The sequence below is a fragment of the Apus apus genome, chromosome 5 (genome assembly GCF_020740795.1).
Source record: "Apus apus isolate bApuApu2 chromosome 5, bApuApu2.pri.cur, whole genome shotgun sequence".
Classification (NCBI taxonomy): Eukaryota; Metazoa; Chordata; class Aves; order Apodiformes; family Apodidae; genus Apus; species Apus apus.
The window spans coordinates 7,293,345-7,314,106 of NC_067286.1; the positions used below are offsets into that span (position 1 = coordinate 7,293,345).

General features: G+C 37.9%; 2 protein-coding genes across 4 annotated transcripts in view; one reads left to right on the top strand and one right to left on the bottom strand.

Moving 5' to 3' along the window:
• DNAJC24 (DnaJ heat shock protein family (Hsp40) member C24) overlaps nucleotides 1-6,255 on the top strand; it is a 35,121-nt gene extending 28,866 nt beyond the window's left edge. For all 3 annotated transcript variants that reach the window (XM_051620196.1, XM_051620197.1, XM_051620195.1), the window contains exons 4-5: nucleotides 4,563-4,631; nucleotides 5,513-6,255. In XM_051620196.1, coding sequence (XP_051476156.1) covers nucleotides 4,563-4,631; nucleotides 5,513-5,637 — 194 coding nt within the window. In that variant the 3' untranslated portion in view covers nucleotides 5,638-6,255. The remainder of the gene's footprint in view (nucleotides 1-4,562; nucleotides 4,632-5,512) is intronic.
• Nucleotides 6,256-6,693: 438 nt separating this feature from the next.
• The window catches only part of IMMP1L (inner mitochondrial membrane peptidase subunit 1), a 34,607-nt gene continuing 20,538 nt past the window's right edge, over nucleotides 6,694-20,762 (bottom strand). The window contains exons 5-6 of the mRNA XM_051620194.1: nucleotides 11,438-11,548; nucleotides 6,694-6,857 (exon numbers count right to left, since the gene is read on the bottom strand). Of these exons, the coding sequence (XP_051476154.1) occupies nucleotides 6,789-6,857; nucleotides 11,438-11,548 (180 nt within the window). The 3' untranslated portion in view covers nucleotides 6,694-6,788. The remainder of the gene's footprint in view (nucleotides 6,858-11,437; nucleotides 11,549-20,762) is intronic.

The following is a 20,762-nucleotide window of genomic DNA, read 5'->3' on the forward strand; positions in this document are numbered from 1 at the left end:
TTTCTTCTGAGAGATTTTTCCACTCTTTGTTCAGTATCCCATTTAGAAAAGATGAATATGCAGTTGAAAATCAAGTTTGGCAGTAATAATTACCAGTAGCTTTTCTGTGAGTTTAGCTTGGAGAAAACCTGTTCTACAGTTTTCATATCAGAAGTCATCTGAACCCTGAAAGTTCATGCTTTGCTGTCAGTTTGAGAATAAAAAAATTTAACATGTAGATTGGAAGGGACCTTCATAGGTCTTCTAGATCAATCTCCTGCTCAAAGCAAGTTCACATAGATTGGTTGCTCGGACCTTCTCCAACCTAGTTCTTAGTATCTTCAAGGATGGAGATTCCAGGACTGTTTTGGGCAGCCTGATAGTGTTTGAACACCATCATAGTAGAAAAACCAAACAACCAACCCCAAAAAACCCAACTAGAATCCAAAACATGTTTTCCTTTTAGCAAGTTGAATAGAAGGACTCTGCCTGCAACTTCTGCCTTCCACTGCTCAGCCTCCCAGTATGCACCTCTGAGAAGTCTTCTCCTATTAGATAGCATAGAACATGAGATAACCTGGGTTCTTTTGGCCTCTTCTTGTACAATCCGTGTCCCAACTCCTGACCATCCTGGCAGTTCACTGGACATGGTTCTGTATGTCAGGGCTTTGTACTGGGGAGACCAAAACTGGACACAGGACTTGAGATGGAGTCTTGTTAAATGCTGAGTAGAGAGGGGGAAAAAACCCACTTCCTTGACCTGCTGGCTACATTTGTGCTAATCCAGCCCAGCATGGGGTTGGCCTTTGCCAGAAGTGTGCCCTACTGACTTGTGTTGAACCTGTTGTCCACCTAGGACCTGCAGGTCCTTTTCTGGAAAAGGAGGGCTTTCCAGCTAGTTGTCTCCCAGCCTGTTCTAGTGCATTATGTTGATTCCATCCCAAAAGCAGGACCTCATCAACCCTTGTATGTCCCTGCCAGCTCATTTCTGTATCCTTTGAATAGCAGCCCTGCAACTTTTGTGGATTTCTGCTGACTTACATACAAAGGAACTGTGTATCTGAACAATCACATCATTTACATAATTAATTTGCAAATTCATTTTACATTGTAATTATTAATGATTAACAGAAAGGTCAAAATAAAAATTAAATCAATCAACTGGTGACTTTGATTAATTTCTCACACTAAATGTAGCAAATAATTCAAAGCTAGTAACGGGATTGTCACTTAAACCAGTTGTTCTGTATGTATTTTTGGGGCAGAGGCTGGAGAAATTTAAGAATTTAGGGGTTTTTTCCATGTATGGCTCCTGCAAGGCTCTATCCAGGATGTTTTTATGTGATGATGGACACAGGTGTCCATGCAGCCCAACTGTTCATAGGGTGGGGGATGTAATCACCAGTAGGAGTTTTCACATCTCAGCACGTACCTCCTTTTGTTTTTCAGTTTTAAATTACATTTTTAGAAAAAATATTTCAGATGCAATTTTCATCCATGAATACATACTCCAGCATTGTTTTCCATGTGCTTCTGGTTAATTTCTTAGAGAGAAGGAACTACAGGTCATAACTGAAATTGCCAGTGTTCCAGCTTGTGCCATTTGTCTCCGAGTCTGGTTCCATCCTCCGTTTAGGCAGTAAGGCACAAAAAAAGGTCTTTATTTAGCCTAAAATAACTCATTTTAAAATACCTGGTCACTAATTCAGCTTTCACTGACAACACCAATCTCTTTACAACCTGAAAAATCTTTGAGGATGTGTCCTTAACTCTGGTAGGTTTCTAGTGTGGGTTTAGAAAGGGAGTCTAATACAAGTGTGGTCATAAATTAGGAAAATGAAAAACCCAGCTACATATTAGGTCGTTCCTTCTCCCCCTGCTCCTTCTCCATTCATCTCCTAGTACAGTAAGTTGAAAAGACTATTTTAGAGATGGTCACTTTCCCATTAATCCACCATTCCCTCCTGCACCAGCAACAAAGTGATGATACTGTATTAGACATCAAGATACCTGGCATAATTTGGTAAATAGGATGCCAGAAGAATAACTTTACAACTCCACTATGGGAATAAGCAGGAGAAGTAAGACAGAAGCCTGCAAAAATGCTTTTCATAGCTAGCAGAAATGCCAGTTGAGCACCTTGTGACCACCTTATAAGAAAGGAAAAAAACATGAGTAATTTAGTTGTTCCTTGTGAAGAAAATTCCTCCTTCAGACTTCTAGACCAAAACAAAGCTTTTAACATGGCTGTTACTTCAGGCTTTTCAGTGTGCCAGGTTATACTGTAAGTGACAGAAGAGTGTATTCCTTCTCTACCCTTGAATTTTTACAGCTCTAGACCCTCAGTTTATGCTGCAGAACAAGCCTTTTACTGTAGCTCTCTGGAGTTCATTCCAATCTGCACTGGCTACAAGTCAAGCAGTATTTTTTTGCATTTTCTTTACAAATGTAGCGTTTTGTTCTGAAAATTCTTAACACCTGACTTTTTTATCATTTCAAATGAAAACAAGCATAATTATTTGAAATTAATGCAAGAGACTGAAGTAATTGCTTCAAAACAGCCTATTAGAAAAAGTTAACTTGTGGAAATGTCCAGGTTTTGAATACAGTGATGATTTTGATGCTGAGCAGATCTTTGAGCAGTATTTAATTGCCATTACATGGCAAACTTTTAAAATAATGTGTATAGTTTTAAAAAAACCACAAAAAAACAAAAACAGTCCTAAGAATGTATGACTGATAAAGGGCTAGAAAAATCTTTTAAGTATTAGGACAATTTTTACTCTTACCATAAAATGTGAAAAGGATTAAATTTCCATTTACAGCTTGCAACCCTTTCCCTAAAACTCAGCCTTAAATAGCCCAAGAAATATTTATCGTATCGTCAAATAAAACTTAAATACCTTTCCTCTTTTACAATTTCTGAGTGACCCAGCAAGGGCTCTAGGAAAGCTTTACTGAACCAAGCTACTAATAGTTATTTAATGTTGTTCTGTAGCCTGAAAGAATCTCAGTAGATTTTTTTTTTCTTTTAATCTCCTTGAATTGCAGGCTCATAAACCTCTCTGATGAGCCTGCCAGTGTTTTCTTAGATCCTGCAGTTGAGACAATAGAGCTGCAGAATCCTTTCACCTCTTGTTGTCAGACAAATCCAATAGATGGCAAAGCCAGGCAGGCAGTGTGAATTAAAATTTGTTTTTCAAGTTACGGTAAAAGATCAGGTCTTCACCATTTTCCCTATATGTTCACAAACGTGTTTAAGAAAGTACTTGGTACACAGAGTCCTACAGCTTCAGCAGACACCACATAGGAGTAAGCCTACCACATAACTCAGCCCTAGTACCAATACCAGTCTTAAACAACCTTCTCCTCCAGCAAGGGAGTGAAAATCAGACACCGGTTTACTTCAGAAAACCACTAACAAGGGAGTTCTGGTAGGTGAAATAAGAGCACAAGAAATACGAGTCACTTACTCTGCGGAAACAGTTAGGTTTGTACTTCTGCTTGTAAGCCCCCCAAGCCCATACTAGGCTGTGCCTCTCTTTTTAAATACACAGCTAAATCTGTTGCTGCTGTCTTAAGGTATATTAGGTTGGGGAGTGTATTTAATAAAAAAAGCCTTGTTCAACTCTGGAAAATAAGTTTTTCCTGTGGGAACCAAGTAAGCAAAACCAACTGAAAAGTGTGGTTACTGGATTATACTGAAGGACCTGAGGGTAGGTGGGTAGACAGATTTCATTTTGATCTATGCTTTTTTTTTATTATTCCTCACAAAAGAGAAGGAGGAATTTTTCGTTCGCACAAGCCTCTGGCTTGTTTTGGGGGGGGGTTTCAGGACATTTACCTTTCCTGTTCTGCTCTGTAGCTAGAAGACTAGAGCTAGAGACTTTATCATAATTGAACACTCAGAGTACTGTCTTCCCTTCAAAGTGTTTTTCATTTCTTGTTTGTTAGGAATATCTTTTTGCAGGAATCTTGGTGTTTTTCTCACACGTAACCTTAACATTTACTTGGTGCTTATTGCTGGGGGATTATGTGGCTTCTTTCTAAAGGAGAATGAGTTGCCTAAGAGTGATCACAGGGTCTCCATCTGTGGAAACATTTAAAATCTGACTGGATGTGGTCCTGGGCAACCTGCTCTAGCTGACTCTTCTGGCGCAGGAGGGTTTCATTAGGTGATCTTGAGAGGTCCCTTCTGATTTCAACTACTGTGTAACCTTGTGAAAAGTACAGGTAAGCTGACATTCCCCATTTCAGCTTGTGGAACTGTAATATCAAAACAAAAGTTTGCCCCTAATTTCATGTAACTGGGTTGCACAAAAACACTAGTTTCAGTAATATCTTAATTTCAGTAATACATCTTCCCCATGTCTTTCTCCTGGCTACAGCAGGACATTATCTTATACAGAGATACAGAAATGAAAATTTTAGAGAACTGCATTTTTAAGTGATTATGTGGTCTAGGTATGACTGTATAATAGGGACCAGATTGACTGTGAAATATATAAACCTGTTAATTTATCAAGAAGAAATAAGGACCTCTGAGTTAACAGGGCTGAACATCTGTCATGTTTTCTTTATAGAAGACAATCTGACAAAAGAATGGCCACTACATGCACAAATTTATCTTGAGGATATGTCCTGGAATGAAGGTATGAGTGCCTTACCTCTTGTTCCCAGTGCCTTTCATTGTCACTGCAAATATTTTGGTTTTCTGCATCTTACACCATTGTGTTGTCTTACTGTAATTTCTACTTTTTAAATATTTTCCTCACATTTAGCTATTCTGTTCTCTCTGACTACCTGAATTGGAACTATCTGTGATACTTATTTTGCATTCCTTCTTCCTCTTTCCCTCTGCCCTCCCGCCCCCCCCACCCACCCATGGCTCACAGTACCACTTCTCACCTCTTTCTCTTTTTGTAGTATAATTGAGTATTTAGATTTCCAGATTCTTCCTAGATCTTGCTCTTTCTGTGATGGTAGAATGCAAGTGTTTTAATACAGATTATTTTTTATCTGATAATGTGTTACTTTCCTCCTTTATATTACTCTAGCTTTTATTATCATTTACTTGATTTTTGAATGAATGGCTGATTATTTTTTTCTTTTTTTTTTTTTTTAAGTTGTGAGGGCAAAATCCTATTTAATTTCCTTTTGTTTTATTTTCATTTCCTTGGGACAGCAATCTTGGTTTGGAACCATGCTTGATCTGTCATAATGTATGACTTAAAACCCAAACAACTAAGGGGAGTTATTTCATATCTGCTTGTTTCACTGATGTGCACCATTTTATGATGTTCTTTTTTAAAGAGACTACACTGACCCTGGCTGTTTGGTGTAAGAATGCCTCACAGTCACTGAAACATTTTCAGGGTATATTTGAACACATAATGGTAGCATAGGTACTAATATTTACAATGCAGCAGTGGGAGATCATTTGTTACTAAAAGCAGCTTTGTGAAGAAAACCCCCAAAAAATTGGGGTTCTTTTCAAGCACTAAAGGGCTTTTTTTGTTTTCTTTTTTGGCAGATGAACAATGTTATACTCTCTCATGTCGATGTGGTGGGAATTACACTGTCTTCAAGAGTGAAACCAAAGATGTTTCTTTGGTTTGTTGTGACACGTGTTCACTTGTTATTGAGATCCTTCAATGATTGTTTCAATCAAGCCCAGTAAGAGTTACAAACTTTTAAAAAGACTGGACAAATACAGGGTACAGCATGTGCTAAAGAAATGTATGTGAAAGAAAAAGTGGGCACTACAAGAACAATTTCAGTCAGGGGTAAGAAAGGAAATGTGCCCATTTGTTCACATAGCTCTGCAGACATGAGGATTGGTGGTTTTTTTCCTTCTGCAGCTAAAGAGGTAGTTATTAAAAGCCTCCAGAACAGAACACTAAGTTCTGTACAACTGGAATATATCTCATGATCTAAATGGCATTTCTTTCCCAGCAAACAACGGAGTAGCTTCTTTCAGTCTAGATCAACTATACCTTGGGCCCTACCTCTTAGGTTAAATCCTTCGAACAGCTCAGATGACAAAATTTAATCAGAAGGCATAGATGTGAGAGTGCTTTGAAGATAATGAAGAACAAGGTGCATTAATGGGAAACGGGAACAGTGTCTATTTCTATGCTAAATAAAAGGACTTGAGCCTTGGAAAGAGGTGGCAGAACCTCATGGATCTAACAGGTGGGTTGTCTCTATAGAAAGTACCAGGTCTGGTTGGACTGTAACAGTGCATCTACATTAATTTTTCAGCCTGGAACAGGAGCACATGTTGAATTGACTCTCTCCATCATCTGAACAAACACAGCCTTCCTTCCTTCTGCACCTCCTGCGTGTAGAGTCCAGTGGGCCAAACCAGAACCAGTTTGAGGAAAACCCTACACACATTGAGTAGCCAATCCAGAACCCCCGTTACTGTGCTCAGGCCCCTAGCATGCCACACTGCTGCCTCATGCAGGCAGAACCTGTGTGTGGCTCTGCATGTGTGACAATATAATAGTGCTTTGTGCCTTTTTCATCCCTTTTAACGGTCAATGCTAACAAAATAAAAACCACAACAAACAAACCACAAAACTTTCTAATAAATCCAAGCACTTACTTGGAATAGCCAGAGGAAAGAGAGTAGAGGCATATCAATTTTGTTGATGACAGCAGTATATCATTCCCACTTTCTAGTTAGATGTAATCTCAGAAAGAGACATCTTTGTCAAGTAATACTTGTGTTTATTCTAAACAAAAATAGTTCCATTCATTTTGGTAGAAAATACTATGAAGCTGGCAATAGTCACTTAAATTTTTTAATCATCAAGAAATCTGTGGCCATTGGGGCTTGCACGTAGAAATCCAAAGTCATTCAGAGGCCAGATCTGTAAAATAAAATACAGTTCAGGAGATTTTTACCACAACTCGAAGTTCAGTATTTTCATTTGTTATTGTTGTAATCATTTCAGAAACTGCATATTTTTTTAGTTCTTTGATAGACAGGATATATGAACTTTTCTTGCTTTCGTGGTTATTTTACTAGGAGTAATAAATGCTATATTATCAGGAGGAGTCATCATTCCATAGTGGCTGGAGACAACAGACACAACATGCTTTTCCATGCAGAGCCTCACAAATGACATTGTTTTCTCTAGCCTTGAAAAACATTGCTAGAAAGTACCTTTTAAATTCAAAGCTTCCTACCTTGTAAACTTCTTAACACATTTGTATTTTCAGGATGGGCATTTAAATTGCAAACACCAAACCTTAGAAGAAAATTGCTTATAAGTATAAAGGGGTGGAGTTCCTGCCACCATCAGGGGCTCTCAACCAAGGGGCTCCTCTGAGAAAGGGAGTACTATGTGGAAAAGGAGGGAGCACAAATCATGACCAAGTACAAGCACAGGGTCAAAGAATGATGCTCACCACTAAGAAAAGAACTTTCCCTCCAGAAGAAATTACCTATATAACTGTTCATGCTACAGAACAATCCCAGGAGTACCTTCCTCTACACATTCACTAATTACATGTAGGCTGGTCTTGGATGAAAAAAGTAATAGAGAATCAAGGACATTCTTTTACACCTTGTCCTTTGTCTCCTTTGACTGCCTGTGTCTCTTCACTACACATTCATTCAAAGATGACACAAGGGGATCAGCAGGAAGAAGGGAAAGAAATGATGCTGAAAAATGAATGCCCTAATGAATGGCTCTAATCCCAAACAAATCTCACAACCCCTGCTCAAGATGAAGCAACCTAGACGGAGAAAGATGATGTTCCCCAAGCATCTGTTAGTATGATGTTTCTCTTGCTTATTTTTCCTTAGAATTTGATCTTAAGGAAGGTATGCAGTCACCTTCCAGGACCAGCAGCTTCTAGTTAAGTTAATGGAACATCTACAGCACAGGAGCCTTTGCTGCTTTCTATGTGGAGTTAAACCAGTCACTTTCTCAAAGAGGAAGCACAGTGCCACAGCTCAGCATTTGAAACCCCATGACTTGTCCCCAGCACTTAAGACAATGACAGAAGAGGCAGTTAAAGATGGGTGTAGCAAGATGTTGCATCAACTCATTACTAGACTGGGACCATGCACTGCTAGAATCTCCTCAGCCTTGCCTCTGTCAGGCCCCTTGCAGCACTGTGCTCAGTTGCTGTCGCTCAGATTGTGCCCAGGCCCTCGGGAAGACAGAAGGATAAGTCATTCTCAGGACCTTCAGGTTTGTGGATTTGAAAAAGGCTCAAAGCTTTCTTGTGCAACTACGTGTCTTTTTTTTTGGCATTTGCAGTTAGGGAAGAGCATGAGGAACATTTCCTGATTTACAGAAATACACAGAGGTAATTTCCTGTCCATGTGCACATTAGCCAGTGAGCTATTTTGAGTTCCACATAAATATATAGAGATACATACCAACAACAGAAAGGTATTTGTCATCTTGGTTAGAAGCAAAGCTACAGAACTCAAGCCTCTCCAGAGGGCCTGTGCTGGCTGCAGGCTGGGTGTTAAGTCTTTGTTTGGCCTCAAGGGCAAACGAGAGTATCAGGAAACAGGAATATCCCATATTACAAATCTAAGCTGATCTAAGTAAAGGGCCAGAGATGGAAGTTTCTTAGGCCATTCAATACAGCACAAATTTTATTTCAGGCAACTCAGTTCACACCTATTGCAACTTGACTGACTTTCAGTGGTAGTAATTAAATTTGTTTAAAATATTGTTTTGAAAATAGAGTTTCAAATTCACCACAGTGGTCTTAGTGGTAGAGGTAGAATGAAAATGACGTTTTATCTATTCTGTGTGCAGGGGAGAATGTGAGAAAAAATACTCATGGTTGGAAAGGTGGTGGAACAAGCCTTGTGTGTAAAACAAAGACATGCCACTGTGTGTAGTAATTCCCAAGTCTTTTTAAAGTTATGGCAGAAGTTGACTGTGACTTATTTGTTCAAACTGGCTATTCCAATTAGCATTTATTTCCCTTTGCCCTGCTTGGTTTGGCCGACATAGATTTGATCTGATGGATGGGGGATAAATGGGGCTAACTAGCTCTTCTGAAGATACACTACAGGTCTATTTTTGACATGGAGCCTAAGTCCAGGGCATGCATAAGCTATCCTATTTAGGACAGGATGCAGCATGAGTTCTGTCACTGTGGGACTCCCTAGGCTTTTACTGAATTGGCAGCTACTTTGATTTCAGTGCCTTTTTAATGGAACAACCTTGTTTTCTCTGTGTGGTAGTTGATACGGTGGCAGGGAGGAAAAGGGGCAAATATATTGAAGTATCATTATTTCTGTATGGGTTAAAAACTGGTGCATCAACATTAACAGAGATTCTTAGGTCTACATTTCACAGATAAGCTTCACAGAGAGAATTAACATTTATGTTTTGCCAAGAATAGGTTGCCTCAACAAACTTAGTACAAGTTCTCTCTTCTGTTGAAATCCATTCCTTCCAAATTAGAAATGGTTTTTTGCATCCAGTACTAAAAATGGAATGTAGCATTCAAAGGCACTGTCATGTCTGCTGCTCCAAAATCCACTTTAAGGTAAAGCCACATCTGTTTCCATTCTTAAGGTAGTAGATTTTTTTATGAAAGGGAAGCAAAACCTCTTGTAGACTACATGGAAAAGCCTTTATAGGTTTCTTGGCCAGGGGTCTACTAATTAGCAACCACTATGCAGACTTATCTGTATTTTGCTGCCTTTCACTGTCATGTTCAATAGCAACACACAAGAGCAAGATCACTGTATTCTAATGTGAATTACCATAAACAACCCAAAGCATAAACACTCATTTGAAGAATAAACTTATTTTTGGTTTTGTAAGGCACCATATACTTAAATCTCATTAAAATGTTCATAATCACTACCCTATGCACCATCATAACTGCTATAAAATCTGGTTAAATAATTACTTTGATTAAGTATCAAGTGATTGCATTCAGTCTTTTTAAACAGACAATATTCTGGAGTCCTACAGTATATCTTCAATATATAATATCAGTGTGTAAGTTTCATTCATTTTACAGTTTACTGCTTATGAAATTTAGCATTCAGTCTTGTCAGTCACTTCATTAAAATCTCTCAAACATCCTAATTGTTGGGGTACAACCTGGACACAAATTTATTGCTGTGGAAGGATACTGTGAATAATTATGACTGTCCACAAACAAGTTTTTCTACACTAGAACATCAGTTGGAGAAATTTTCTTTTCAGTCCAGTTATTAATACCACATTGTTATTAAGAAGGCTGTCAGCATATTAGCATCATTTGTATTTTAGCAGTTGATAATCCAAGCCAAGACTTAGGTCATAAAAATAGCCCTACTTAGAAGCAGTAAGGCAAACAATAGAGAGGAGGAACAGCACTCAATAAACACTAGGGAGGAATTCAAAGCAAATGCTATCCAGAAAGAACAAAGGTGGGACAATACTCCGTAGTGGAGCTGAGGGGGTACATGTTATTTGAGGTTTAGTAAGCAATTGGAGATTATGGTCAATAACTGCAAGATTTTTTGAAAAGGCCTAAGTTGTGTTCATAAAAACTGAAAAGTATATAAAGCTTTGCTAAATTGGAAAGATCTGCTCTACCCAGTGCATGTAATAGAGCTGTGCTGAATTACTTTTTTGTGGATCTCTTGCAATATATGAAGAACAGTTTTCAAATCCTTTTTGATTGTTCTGAATGGCACCATTTGAAATCTAGCTTTCAAAAAGCTGGTGCATAAGTCTGTAATAACTACTTCCTGGTTTCTTAAACTTTTCATTGAAATTGTTTCAGTTTCTTCTTTTAGGTAAATGAGTAAATTAATAATGCACATAATATGAAAAAGTAATTTATTGTGAAATGAAGCTGTAGAATTGTTGAAACAGTAGGAGAAGCAACCATGGAGGTTTATACAGTGTGGTATCAATTCAAAGCTTTCTTTTTTTAATCAAAATGTGGCAGACAATTATGGTAGCACAGATTTTACTTTACTGTTAGGGCTTTTTCACAGACTTAGTTTAAAAAGCAACAAGGTGAGTCTAGATGTATGTCCATAAGTCCCAGAAAGAGAACCTTCACTCCACTTTGGTTTTTGAACTGTGGAACTGCACTTCTTAAATTACAACTGAAATATGGAGGTACCCCTTTCTACCATTTTGCAGATTGAAGAATGAAATGAAGGATGGAATGTATATCTTTGCAGTTTGTGTTTGTGTTTTTGTCAGGTTTGGATTTGCTTACAAAATAATTTGTTCAGTTTGCAGAGGCAATGAGGGCTCCAAGAGGGCTGCTCAGAAAGTAAGTCCTCCCTCAAAACCCCACCATTGTTGAGTTATCCTGTTACAGCAAGTGGCCAGGTTGCTCACTCTTTCCTTCACATTTGCTTTGGCCAGACAGTTAAGGAGCCAAAATTTTAATACAAACATCCAGGCATTAAAAATGCATGAATGTGACTATTTTTAGATACTATAAATATATATACCTTAAAGCAAATCCGTCCTCTTATCAGTCCATAAGGAACAGGTCCGTAGCACCTGGAATCTGTAGAATTCCTGAGATTGTCACCCTCTAGCCAAACATGTCCTTTAGGCACCTAAATGAGATTGAAATGCAAAAGATGGTATTAAGCATAGTTTGCCTTACAATGTATTTTCTGATTTCTGTGCTCTGATTTCATGACTGTGTAATGAACTAATTTTTAATTGAATCTAGTAAGACACAGTGCCAGATTTGGAGGGATGAGAAGGAGTGCTCCAAAGTATCTGTTCTATCATGTGCTCAAAAAACAATGGTTTGCAAGAAAAAATCCAAAATGAAGATGTAAGAGGTTAGAGCAATGTGACAGGGTCATTAATTTAATAGACTTCAAAAGAGGTCATTAGGATGTTGACTGAAAATCTGCCCTCCTGTTGCAGTAACAGCATGAACAGGGCAGCCACACACTCATCAACATCCTGGGGCCAGCACCAAGGCTAGACCTGTTAGTAGATTCATGATGAACTAACTGGTAATTGATTGTGACATCAATTACGAATAATCTCATCATTTTATCGGAGTAGGCTTGTCAAAGTTCTAATTAAGATCACAGTTCATTCTATGTGCAGGCAGAATCCACAACACATTATATTGCAATAATGATGATCACAAAACAGCAAATCCCTTTTTATAATTTGAAAATTAATGACGGTGACCTTATACTATATGACAAAGACCTTTCAGTGCACAAATATATATATTTTATGCATTAACTGTATTACATACCATAGATTTATGGCATTCACTGACTTACTCAGTGCCAAAATCACAAATTGCAACATAACTGTATTAATTACCTAAATAAGAATAGAAAGCTTTCATACATTAAAAAGTGGCTACTGTACATTTTAAACTAAGATTTCTGCTTGGAATATACAAGACAACTTTGAGATACTTTTAAAAATACATTTCAGATACAGATAACCTCTTACAAGTTACCAAATAAAATACTTATTTTTATTTTTCTAACCTGTTTTTGTTTCTAAAATTCTAAACAAGGCTGCAGATTTGAAAGTAGCAACATATTCTCAATCTAGATAATATTTAGTGCAGACTTCAAGTTAACATACATTTTTCCTAAACCAAAGATGCACTTGAAACATGACTATGGCCACAATTCTGAGAAACAAATACAGAAACAACATTTTTAAAACACAATTTCAAATGAAACTCAAGAGTTTGAGCGGTATAAACATGAATGTTTTAGAAATAAGTCACATGGACCCATAAATACAGTGGTCTACATATATACAAGACTAAACATGAAATACCACTCTAGTAGTAAAGTCTGGCTATAAACAATTAAGAATAAAACCAGGTTCCCACACACAAACATTTGAGGAAAATGCAGCTGAAGTATAATTGTTGGTACTTATAGGTATGTGGCTAGGTAACACTTATTGGGAACTTTGTCTTTAACTAAACCTTTTAGACTCTTGCTCAGTCATGCTCCCACAGACACAGCACACTACCCGACAGTCCCTCTGTTGAGCAAATGTATAAGCTATGGATTCAGAACCAACAGTTTGTCTCTGACAGTGGCAAAAAGAGATAGTGATCATCACAAGCATGTGTGAGCCTGTCCATCTTCTCCCACCCACTTCCCTCTATTCCTTTGGTCTCCAGGATAGGTGCTTTAGGCATGTCAGAGGGCACATCCCTGGCTCATTATTTGAGAATATATATGGAATCACAGAATGGTTTGGGTTGGAAAGGACCTTTAAAGGTCATCTAGTCCAAGCCCCCAAAAATGAGCAGAAACATCTTCAAGTAGATCAGCTTGCTCAGAGCGCCATACAACCTGACCTTAATCTTTCCAAGGATGAGGTATCTACCACCTCTCTGGGCAACCTGCTCCAGTATTTCAGTATCCTCATAATAAAAAAAATTATTCCTTATATCTAGTCTGAATCTACCCTCTTTTAGTTTAAAACCATTAACCCCTGTCCTATCGCTACAGGCTTTTTCTGTTATTGAAAGGCCACAATAAGGTTTCCATGGAGCCTTCTCTTCTCCAGGCTGAACAACCCCAACTCTCTTAACTCTTCCTCTTAGGTGTTCCATACTTCTGATCATTTTTGTGTCCTTCCTCCAGACCCACTCCAACAGATCCCTGTCTTTCCTCTAGAGCTGGGTGCAGTACTTCAAGTGGGGTCTCACAAGTGCAGAATAGAGGGGGAGAATCACTTCCCTTGACCTGCTGGCCATGCTTCTTTTGATGCAGCCCAGGATATGCTTGGCTTTTTGGGCTGCAAGCACACATTGCTGGCTCATGACCAGCTTCTCATCCACCAGTCTCCTGATGTCTTCCACAAGGCTGCTCTCAATCCCTTCATCCTCCAGCTTATAGTGATACTGGGGGCTGGCCCAACCTAGATACAAGACCTTCCACTTGGCCTTGAACCTCCTGAGGTTCACATGGGCCCACTTCTCAAGCTTCTCCAGGTCCCTCTGGATGGCATCCCGTCCTTCAGGTGTGTCAACCAAACCACTCAGCTTGTTGTCAGCTTCAAATTTGCTGAGGGTGCACTTGATCCCACCATCTATGTTATCGAGATATATGTGAACCTGTAGACCAGCAATATGTCTAAACCCTTTTGAAACCTACTGACACTGTGTCCTTCCACAGCCCACTGTGTAAAGGAATGCCACCTTGTTTGTCTTAAACTGTTCTGCTAGTTCTATCAAGGTCCTTTACTTATTCTCCCAGTCCTTCAAAACAGCAATTCCATTTTCAGCTTGTTTGCCGTCTTTCTTTTTTTGTAGGCTTATCAGATTGCTGGTGTGGGTGTGGAAGACCTTTCTCTGTGAAAGCCAATTGGTTTCACCTAGATGACTTTGGCCCTCCTTCTCCCCAAGCAGCTTTGCAAACAAAATAATGAACCAGAAGCCAATTTTAAATAAATAAATAAACACAATTTCTATCCAGAATCAAATGACCTGTGTAGAATATACACCTCAGCTCGTGTGGACAGACAATTTTGACTGGTCTCTATTTGAGAATGTACAAGCCTATTTCCCTCAAAACTTTTGTGATATACAGCCTACATAGGATGCCCAGAAGCAACTGTTAGGTTAGATATTCATCTTCTCTTAATCATGGTGTACCCACCTAAAGCATTCACTGTGCCCACATCTTACGCGAGTTTGTTTTTCAGGGGCATATTACAACACAAAGGAGCGTTCTGACCTTCCTGGTGCAAACTCTCCTGTCCACCATCTACCAGAACTACAAAGCACAAATCAAACTACTGTCACTTTGAAAGAATATGTCAGCAAACATAGAAAAAGGAGAAGCAGGAATTACTATGAAATAATTTTTTTTTTTTTTAATGAAATAAACAGCAAACCCACACTAACATTTCCCATTTCTGAGAAAGTGTCACTTTGCACTCTACTACTGTTTCGTACATGGGACACTTCCAGCTCCCCTTCTACTTAACCAGTTCCCATGCTTTCTCACTTTCCCCAGTTCACAGGCAAAACACAAAGCTCATCTGTTCCTGTGTGAAATAACGACCCACTCATTAACAGGAGTATATCCAAACACTTCTAAACCTTCCCATCTTTCTTCCAGGCTCCAAAAGTAGAAAAAATTCGGTGGCATATAATTTATTACTTCTAATACTCTTAATAATTACTTGTCTAGACAAGATGTTCATTGTTGGCATTCCAGATAGAACGTTTGCAATAAAGTATATCCCTATACCCTGAAATTCACCACTTATGGTAACTTTTATGGAAGGTGTGACAGGGCCCTAATTGGTCGTGAAGAGTAGTGTCACAATGTATGATTCATCTAGAGATAATACAGTGTAATACCTTTGTATCATGCCTGTCCATCATCTAGGCACTTCCCTACAACCTAGAATTAAGACAAGCAGTAAAAAATCACATGAATTACACGAAAATTTAAAATCAAATACCAGTGACAGGCCATAATCATTAATTAAAAAAAAAAAAAAAAAAAAAAAAAAAAAGCTGTTTACACCTCTTTGCAATAAAGGCTAAAGCCAGAATCCTTCAAGGGTTTGTGCACCAAGTTATTCCTAGACCACATCACTGACACCAGTGGGATTATGCACATTGAATAAAGTTAACTTTGAGTATCAAATTTTGTAGAATCAGGACCCAATCTGAAATGCCTCAGAGCTATGCAAGGACAGTACCTGAGAATAAGATACATTTTTAACCAAAGAAAAAAAGTAACTATTGAAAACTTGTGTTTGTAGTAAAACAATATTAATTACACATCAATAGTCTGCTAGTGCCAAAAAAGGCAATAAATGGGAAAGCCACTTTCTTAAGAATTCCCAACATTGCATTTTGGTATCTACAGGCCATGGACCTTTTAGACAAAATGAACTGTATCTCAGAAGTACAACTGAAATCACAGTTACCACCGCTACACTGAGAAAGAGTCTCAATATGAAAAATATTGACAAGAGTGACAAAAGCATTTAACTTAGGCTGGGCAGCAGTTCAGTTCTTCCTTACACATAGGCCAGAAATAAGAAGTGAAATGTCTCACAAGCCCAACTACTGCGTTTTCACACAACTCACAAGCTGGGTCACATGCAAAACCAGCAACTCCACAGCAGTGCAGGTCCATGCAAAAACACGCAGCCTCTGATCAGCTGCAGATTACTCCTTGCCTCGGCAGCCCTTGTGCCTCTGGTTTTGTGCAGATTATCTGAGGATTTATTTCCCAGGAACAGCAGTTCTCAGGCAGAACTGGTTATCTGAGGTGCAGCTTATATGCATGAGAATACACGATACTGACCGACACAACTCTTCCCCCTTCTCCCCTCCAAGGCTCTAAGGCCTCCAGTACAGACCAGCAAAGCAAGATGATCATTGAGAACAACTGAGCTTGTGGCAGTAGCTTATTCTGATTCAGCTCAGATAAATAAGCATTTTTTACTGTGACAAACTAACTAATTTTGCAGGGCTGTTCTCATTTACTTAGTGGGACAGTTGAAGTAGCAAAACTGAAGTACAGGTCACATATTTGATGCATACTTACCAGCATAAAACATTAATTTACACTAAGGGGGAGAATCAACAAATAATTATATTCTTTTGGCCTTTTTATATGATGCCAAATTTTGTTTTTTGAGTAATCTCACTAACTTCAAAACCAAGAGATGAGACGCTGGCGCTGCATTAACTGGCATACTAGGAAACTAATGTACTGCAAATAAGATTAACAGATTATCTGCCTCAAAAGTATCCCCAAACACAACTAAATGAAAATAGGCTTTTGTGGTTTGGGTTGGTGGTTTTTTTACATTTGGGGTGGTTTGGTTTTTTTGTTTGTTTGCAATTTTGGAGGACTTTGGGGAGAGGGAGAGGTACTAAAGGTGAAAAAAGAGGGATTTTTAATAAATAAATGGAGAATCATAAACGTGAATCTCTTGCAGTCTCTCCTTTTGGAATTCCAAGCAGTCTGTGTTTGTGAAAGAACATCAGTACGTACAATCAGCTGGGAGTAGATGAAGTTTGAACTTTCATAAGGTCACAGGTATTCACATCACCTCCAGCAGTATCAAAAGTTTCAAACTTAAGAAGAACTTTAAATCATTCCCATCCTTTCTTTTCAGTTCAGGGGCTTCCTTCTTGAGCTATGATAAGAACTAATCTCAGTGCTGGACAAAAGAATAAAGTCTGCAAGTTCTCATCTATCCCTACTAAGGTCTATTTAAGTGCCTCCTACTTTGGTACAAGCAACAAATGTAATTGCTTCATGGCCTGCGGGTGTTCATTGAACAAAAGAAGCTTTTGTGAATAAACCACAGGTGTTACCTTTCTTGATTAAAGTGAAATATGATGAAAGAATCTACAATATCAAATGACAAATTTACTAAATACTGATTAAATTGCCTTATTTAAGTAAATTGCATCTAGTTAGGATAAAATATACACCATAGAAATGCAGGAATTTGTTTTATCACTCTATACTTAAAGTCTCACATAACTGTTCCTTAATCCTTATTTATTAATTCAGAACCAAGAGTGAATAATGCTTAACACACTTTTTTTTAGTGATCCAGTTGCTCTAGGGACCATTTCTGTAGGCTTATCAGAAACGTTGTTCATATTAAGGTTGCCATCTATATAAAACCCAATAAAATTAATTAGCTCACCATTTTCAATACCAGCATAAACATTTCCATTTATTTTATTGTCCTGGAAAAAGCTATGAAATGGTTGCAACCACACTGCAACTTTACCAGTGTGGCAGATCTTAAATCAACATCTTCTAAGGCTGAATTACCTGGAATTTAAAACTTCTTAAAGGAATGTAACGGAATGAATTTACCTTAAATTCATAGGTTTTTCCAAACAGTTTACATTTTTTCTTTCACTTCTTGAACAGTTTAAGCAGCTTGTGAATAAGTATTTGTGAACAATGTATTTGGCCCAGTTTGTTTAAATACACATACTAAAAAGAATACATAATGACCTTGGTCCAGATTATTATGAGAAAAGCTGACAATGAAACACTAAGGTTTTTCATACTGAAATTAAATTCACCATGATGAAATATTTATATTATGAATTAATTTTCTATATTAAGTCATTGGTTGTTTTCATAGAAAATTTATAAAAAGATATGAAGACTTTTCATTCTTTAAGTTTTTTAATTAATTTTTAACCAATATTAAAATGACATAACCTTCAATGTTAACTCATATACTACAAGGAAGTTAAGGTGTATTAACTTAGATTTGAATTTGTAAGAGATTTTTCTCTGTCATGCCAGCATAGCAATTGAGTGTTGGTCTTCAATAAACATTTGGGGAAGCAGTTACAGTAATTGGTCAAAACATTAATTGATTATTTGAATGGGTTTTTTTTTAATGGTTGTTGTTCCTCTAAACTTTGTGTAATGCACAAGTAGCTACTGCTGCTTAGCTGGAACTGCACTTGCTTCCCATTTATGGGAAATGTCACAGAATTTTCACATCAGAAATACCAATGCCAGTCAAATGACAAAACACTCTGCTTTCTCTCAGTATCACTTTTGGGCTGTTGCAAAAATTTCCATCTATTTTCAATTATAATTCAAACACTTGCATGCGTTGCTTACTTTACTTCTATAAATAGTCTCATTTAATACTCAGATCTTGAACATATTGTTAAAAATGCTGATCTGAATTAGCCTGAAAAGCCAAATATCCAGTTTTCAAAATCTCTGGCTGCAACCTTAAATTCAAATTCTTACCCATCATTCCTTTTCTAAGAATATTATCAGTTAAAATTAGTAGAATTAATAAAAACTATGAGCAAATATTACTTTCATGAAGAATAATGCACAGATTTTGCACACACTTTTTCTCTCTTTGCATTATGGTTCTCTTTTGAAAACAAAATCACTTTGCTTTAAATATTGAAAATATCTAAGATTTCTAGTTCACTACACTTTTGAAATGTTTGTGGTTTTTGGATGTTCATAGGCCAAAACTTTTTTAAAAGAAATGTCCTACCTACATTTAGGAACTCCTTAAAAAAAAAATAATCAGAATATTCCTGTGATTCACCAGTCCAGACTATGACTAGCTTTCTTGGTTCATAGATAATCAATATTTTGGAAGAAAATATTGATTACAAATCCAGCAAAGATTACTCAGCAGTTTGCATAGACTTTTCTCACAGCAGTCATTAAGAAGGATTTGATTTTCTTCTACAGAAAACAGATGATATAACAGGGTCACTCCTAAAGTATAGGTTTGAAAATAAAAAAACCTATGAGTTCAAACCCCAACTGGAACTCACTGGTTAAAACACAAAACCTGTTAACCATCACTGGTGTGCCCTGGACAAAGGCATACCTGTACAGAGTGATCTAGCTAATGAGCCTGGTGGCAACAGTGGAGGAGAGATACTCAGAGCAGGATTAAGGATTCTTTAAAGTATCACCAGCTCCATCAGAAGTGACTCAAATCCCTACTAATCTATCTCAGGCCTCAGCTCTGCGTGATCTCATCATTTAAGGCAGTAGAAAGGCCTTAGCTAGTACATATAGAGGAAGAAAAAAGTGAAACAGATCATTCAGATGTGAAGTTTATATAGGCAGGCTAAAACTTGTGTTCAGGATCTTTAGTGAGTCCTTGAGTAATTGGTTTTATCATCCTGAGCAGCTTCCTAGAAGTTAGTACATGGAACAGGATGGATAAAATCTTGAAGGTTCAACTGATCTGACCAGTACAGCCATGACTATTCCACAGAAGCATCTAGTGCTCTAAATTAAGAAATTAGGGACCTTGAAACAACTTCCCCACAGATCAATGAAGAATTTTCTTCATGGTCTTCTGTCTGGGATGAACTGGCTAAACAGAAGAAGCAGGGCAGTGTGTCAGAGCCTGGGCAGTGCTCTCTCCCAACCCAGTGTAGCTGGCCTGCACTCAAGACCAGCTGAGACGGTGCAGCTGTCTCATCTTGCTTCAGACTGTGGAGAAAAGCGAGCTGTTTGAAAGAGATGTAGGAGACCTGGGTGGGAGCTCTTTCAGGAGCTGAGCCTGTCGCTGCTGTTCCATGCTTCAGCTGTGGTGCAGGCATGTCCATATCTGGCCACCCACCTCCCTGGCCCCACAGACAAGCTATGGTGAATGGTATCAGTGCTGTTGTGTCAAGTCGTGCCACTGTTGAAATATTAAAAACAAAACTGCAAAGGTAAAAAGACCAATCCACTTGAGCAAAAGAAACCCTGGAAATATTGGGAAATAGACTGATAAAAATCTTTGCATTTCTTTTTGCTTGAATAATTTAGTTTTGACAAATCAGAATTTTGATTTAAAATTACTTCTCAGAAAACTCAAGATTGGCTCTAGTAATGAAATCTCTCTACTGCAGTATGGAGGGATCTACAAAAATGATCAGATCTCAAACTAAACAAATATGCCAAATTACTTCTCCTTTCCCACCAGACATCTAGCATCTCTGCTGCTTAAAATTACAACGTAACTTTCTCTCAAGCCTCTAGAAAACTAGAACTAAGAAGAATATAAGGTATTTCCTTTCTCCTGATCAACTGTTAAAACTCAGATTACAGAAATATTAAACTGTGAGTGTAAACTAGCTATTAATATACTACAGACAAAGGAAAAAGAACCAAGTGTTTTGAGAGCTTTATTTTTAATTGTTATTTAGGATATTTTAAAGAGATTATCCAACGGTACTGAGAACTCTGAAATATCAAACCACTTCTTGGTGTCTTATATTGCACATCCAAAATCTGTAGTACTGTCTAGTGATTAAGACAGTTTGTT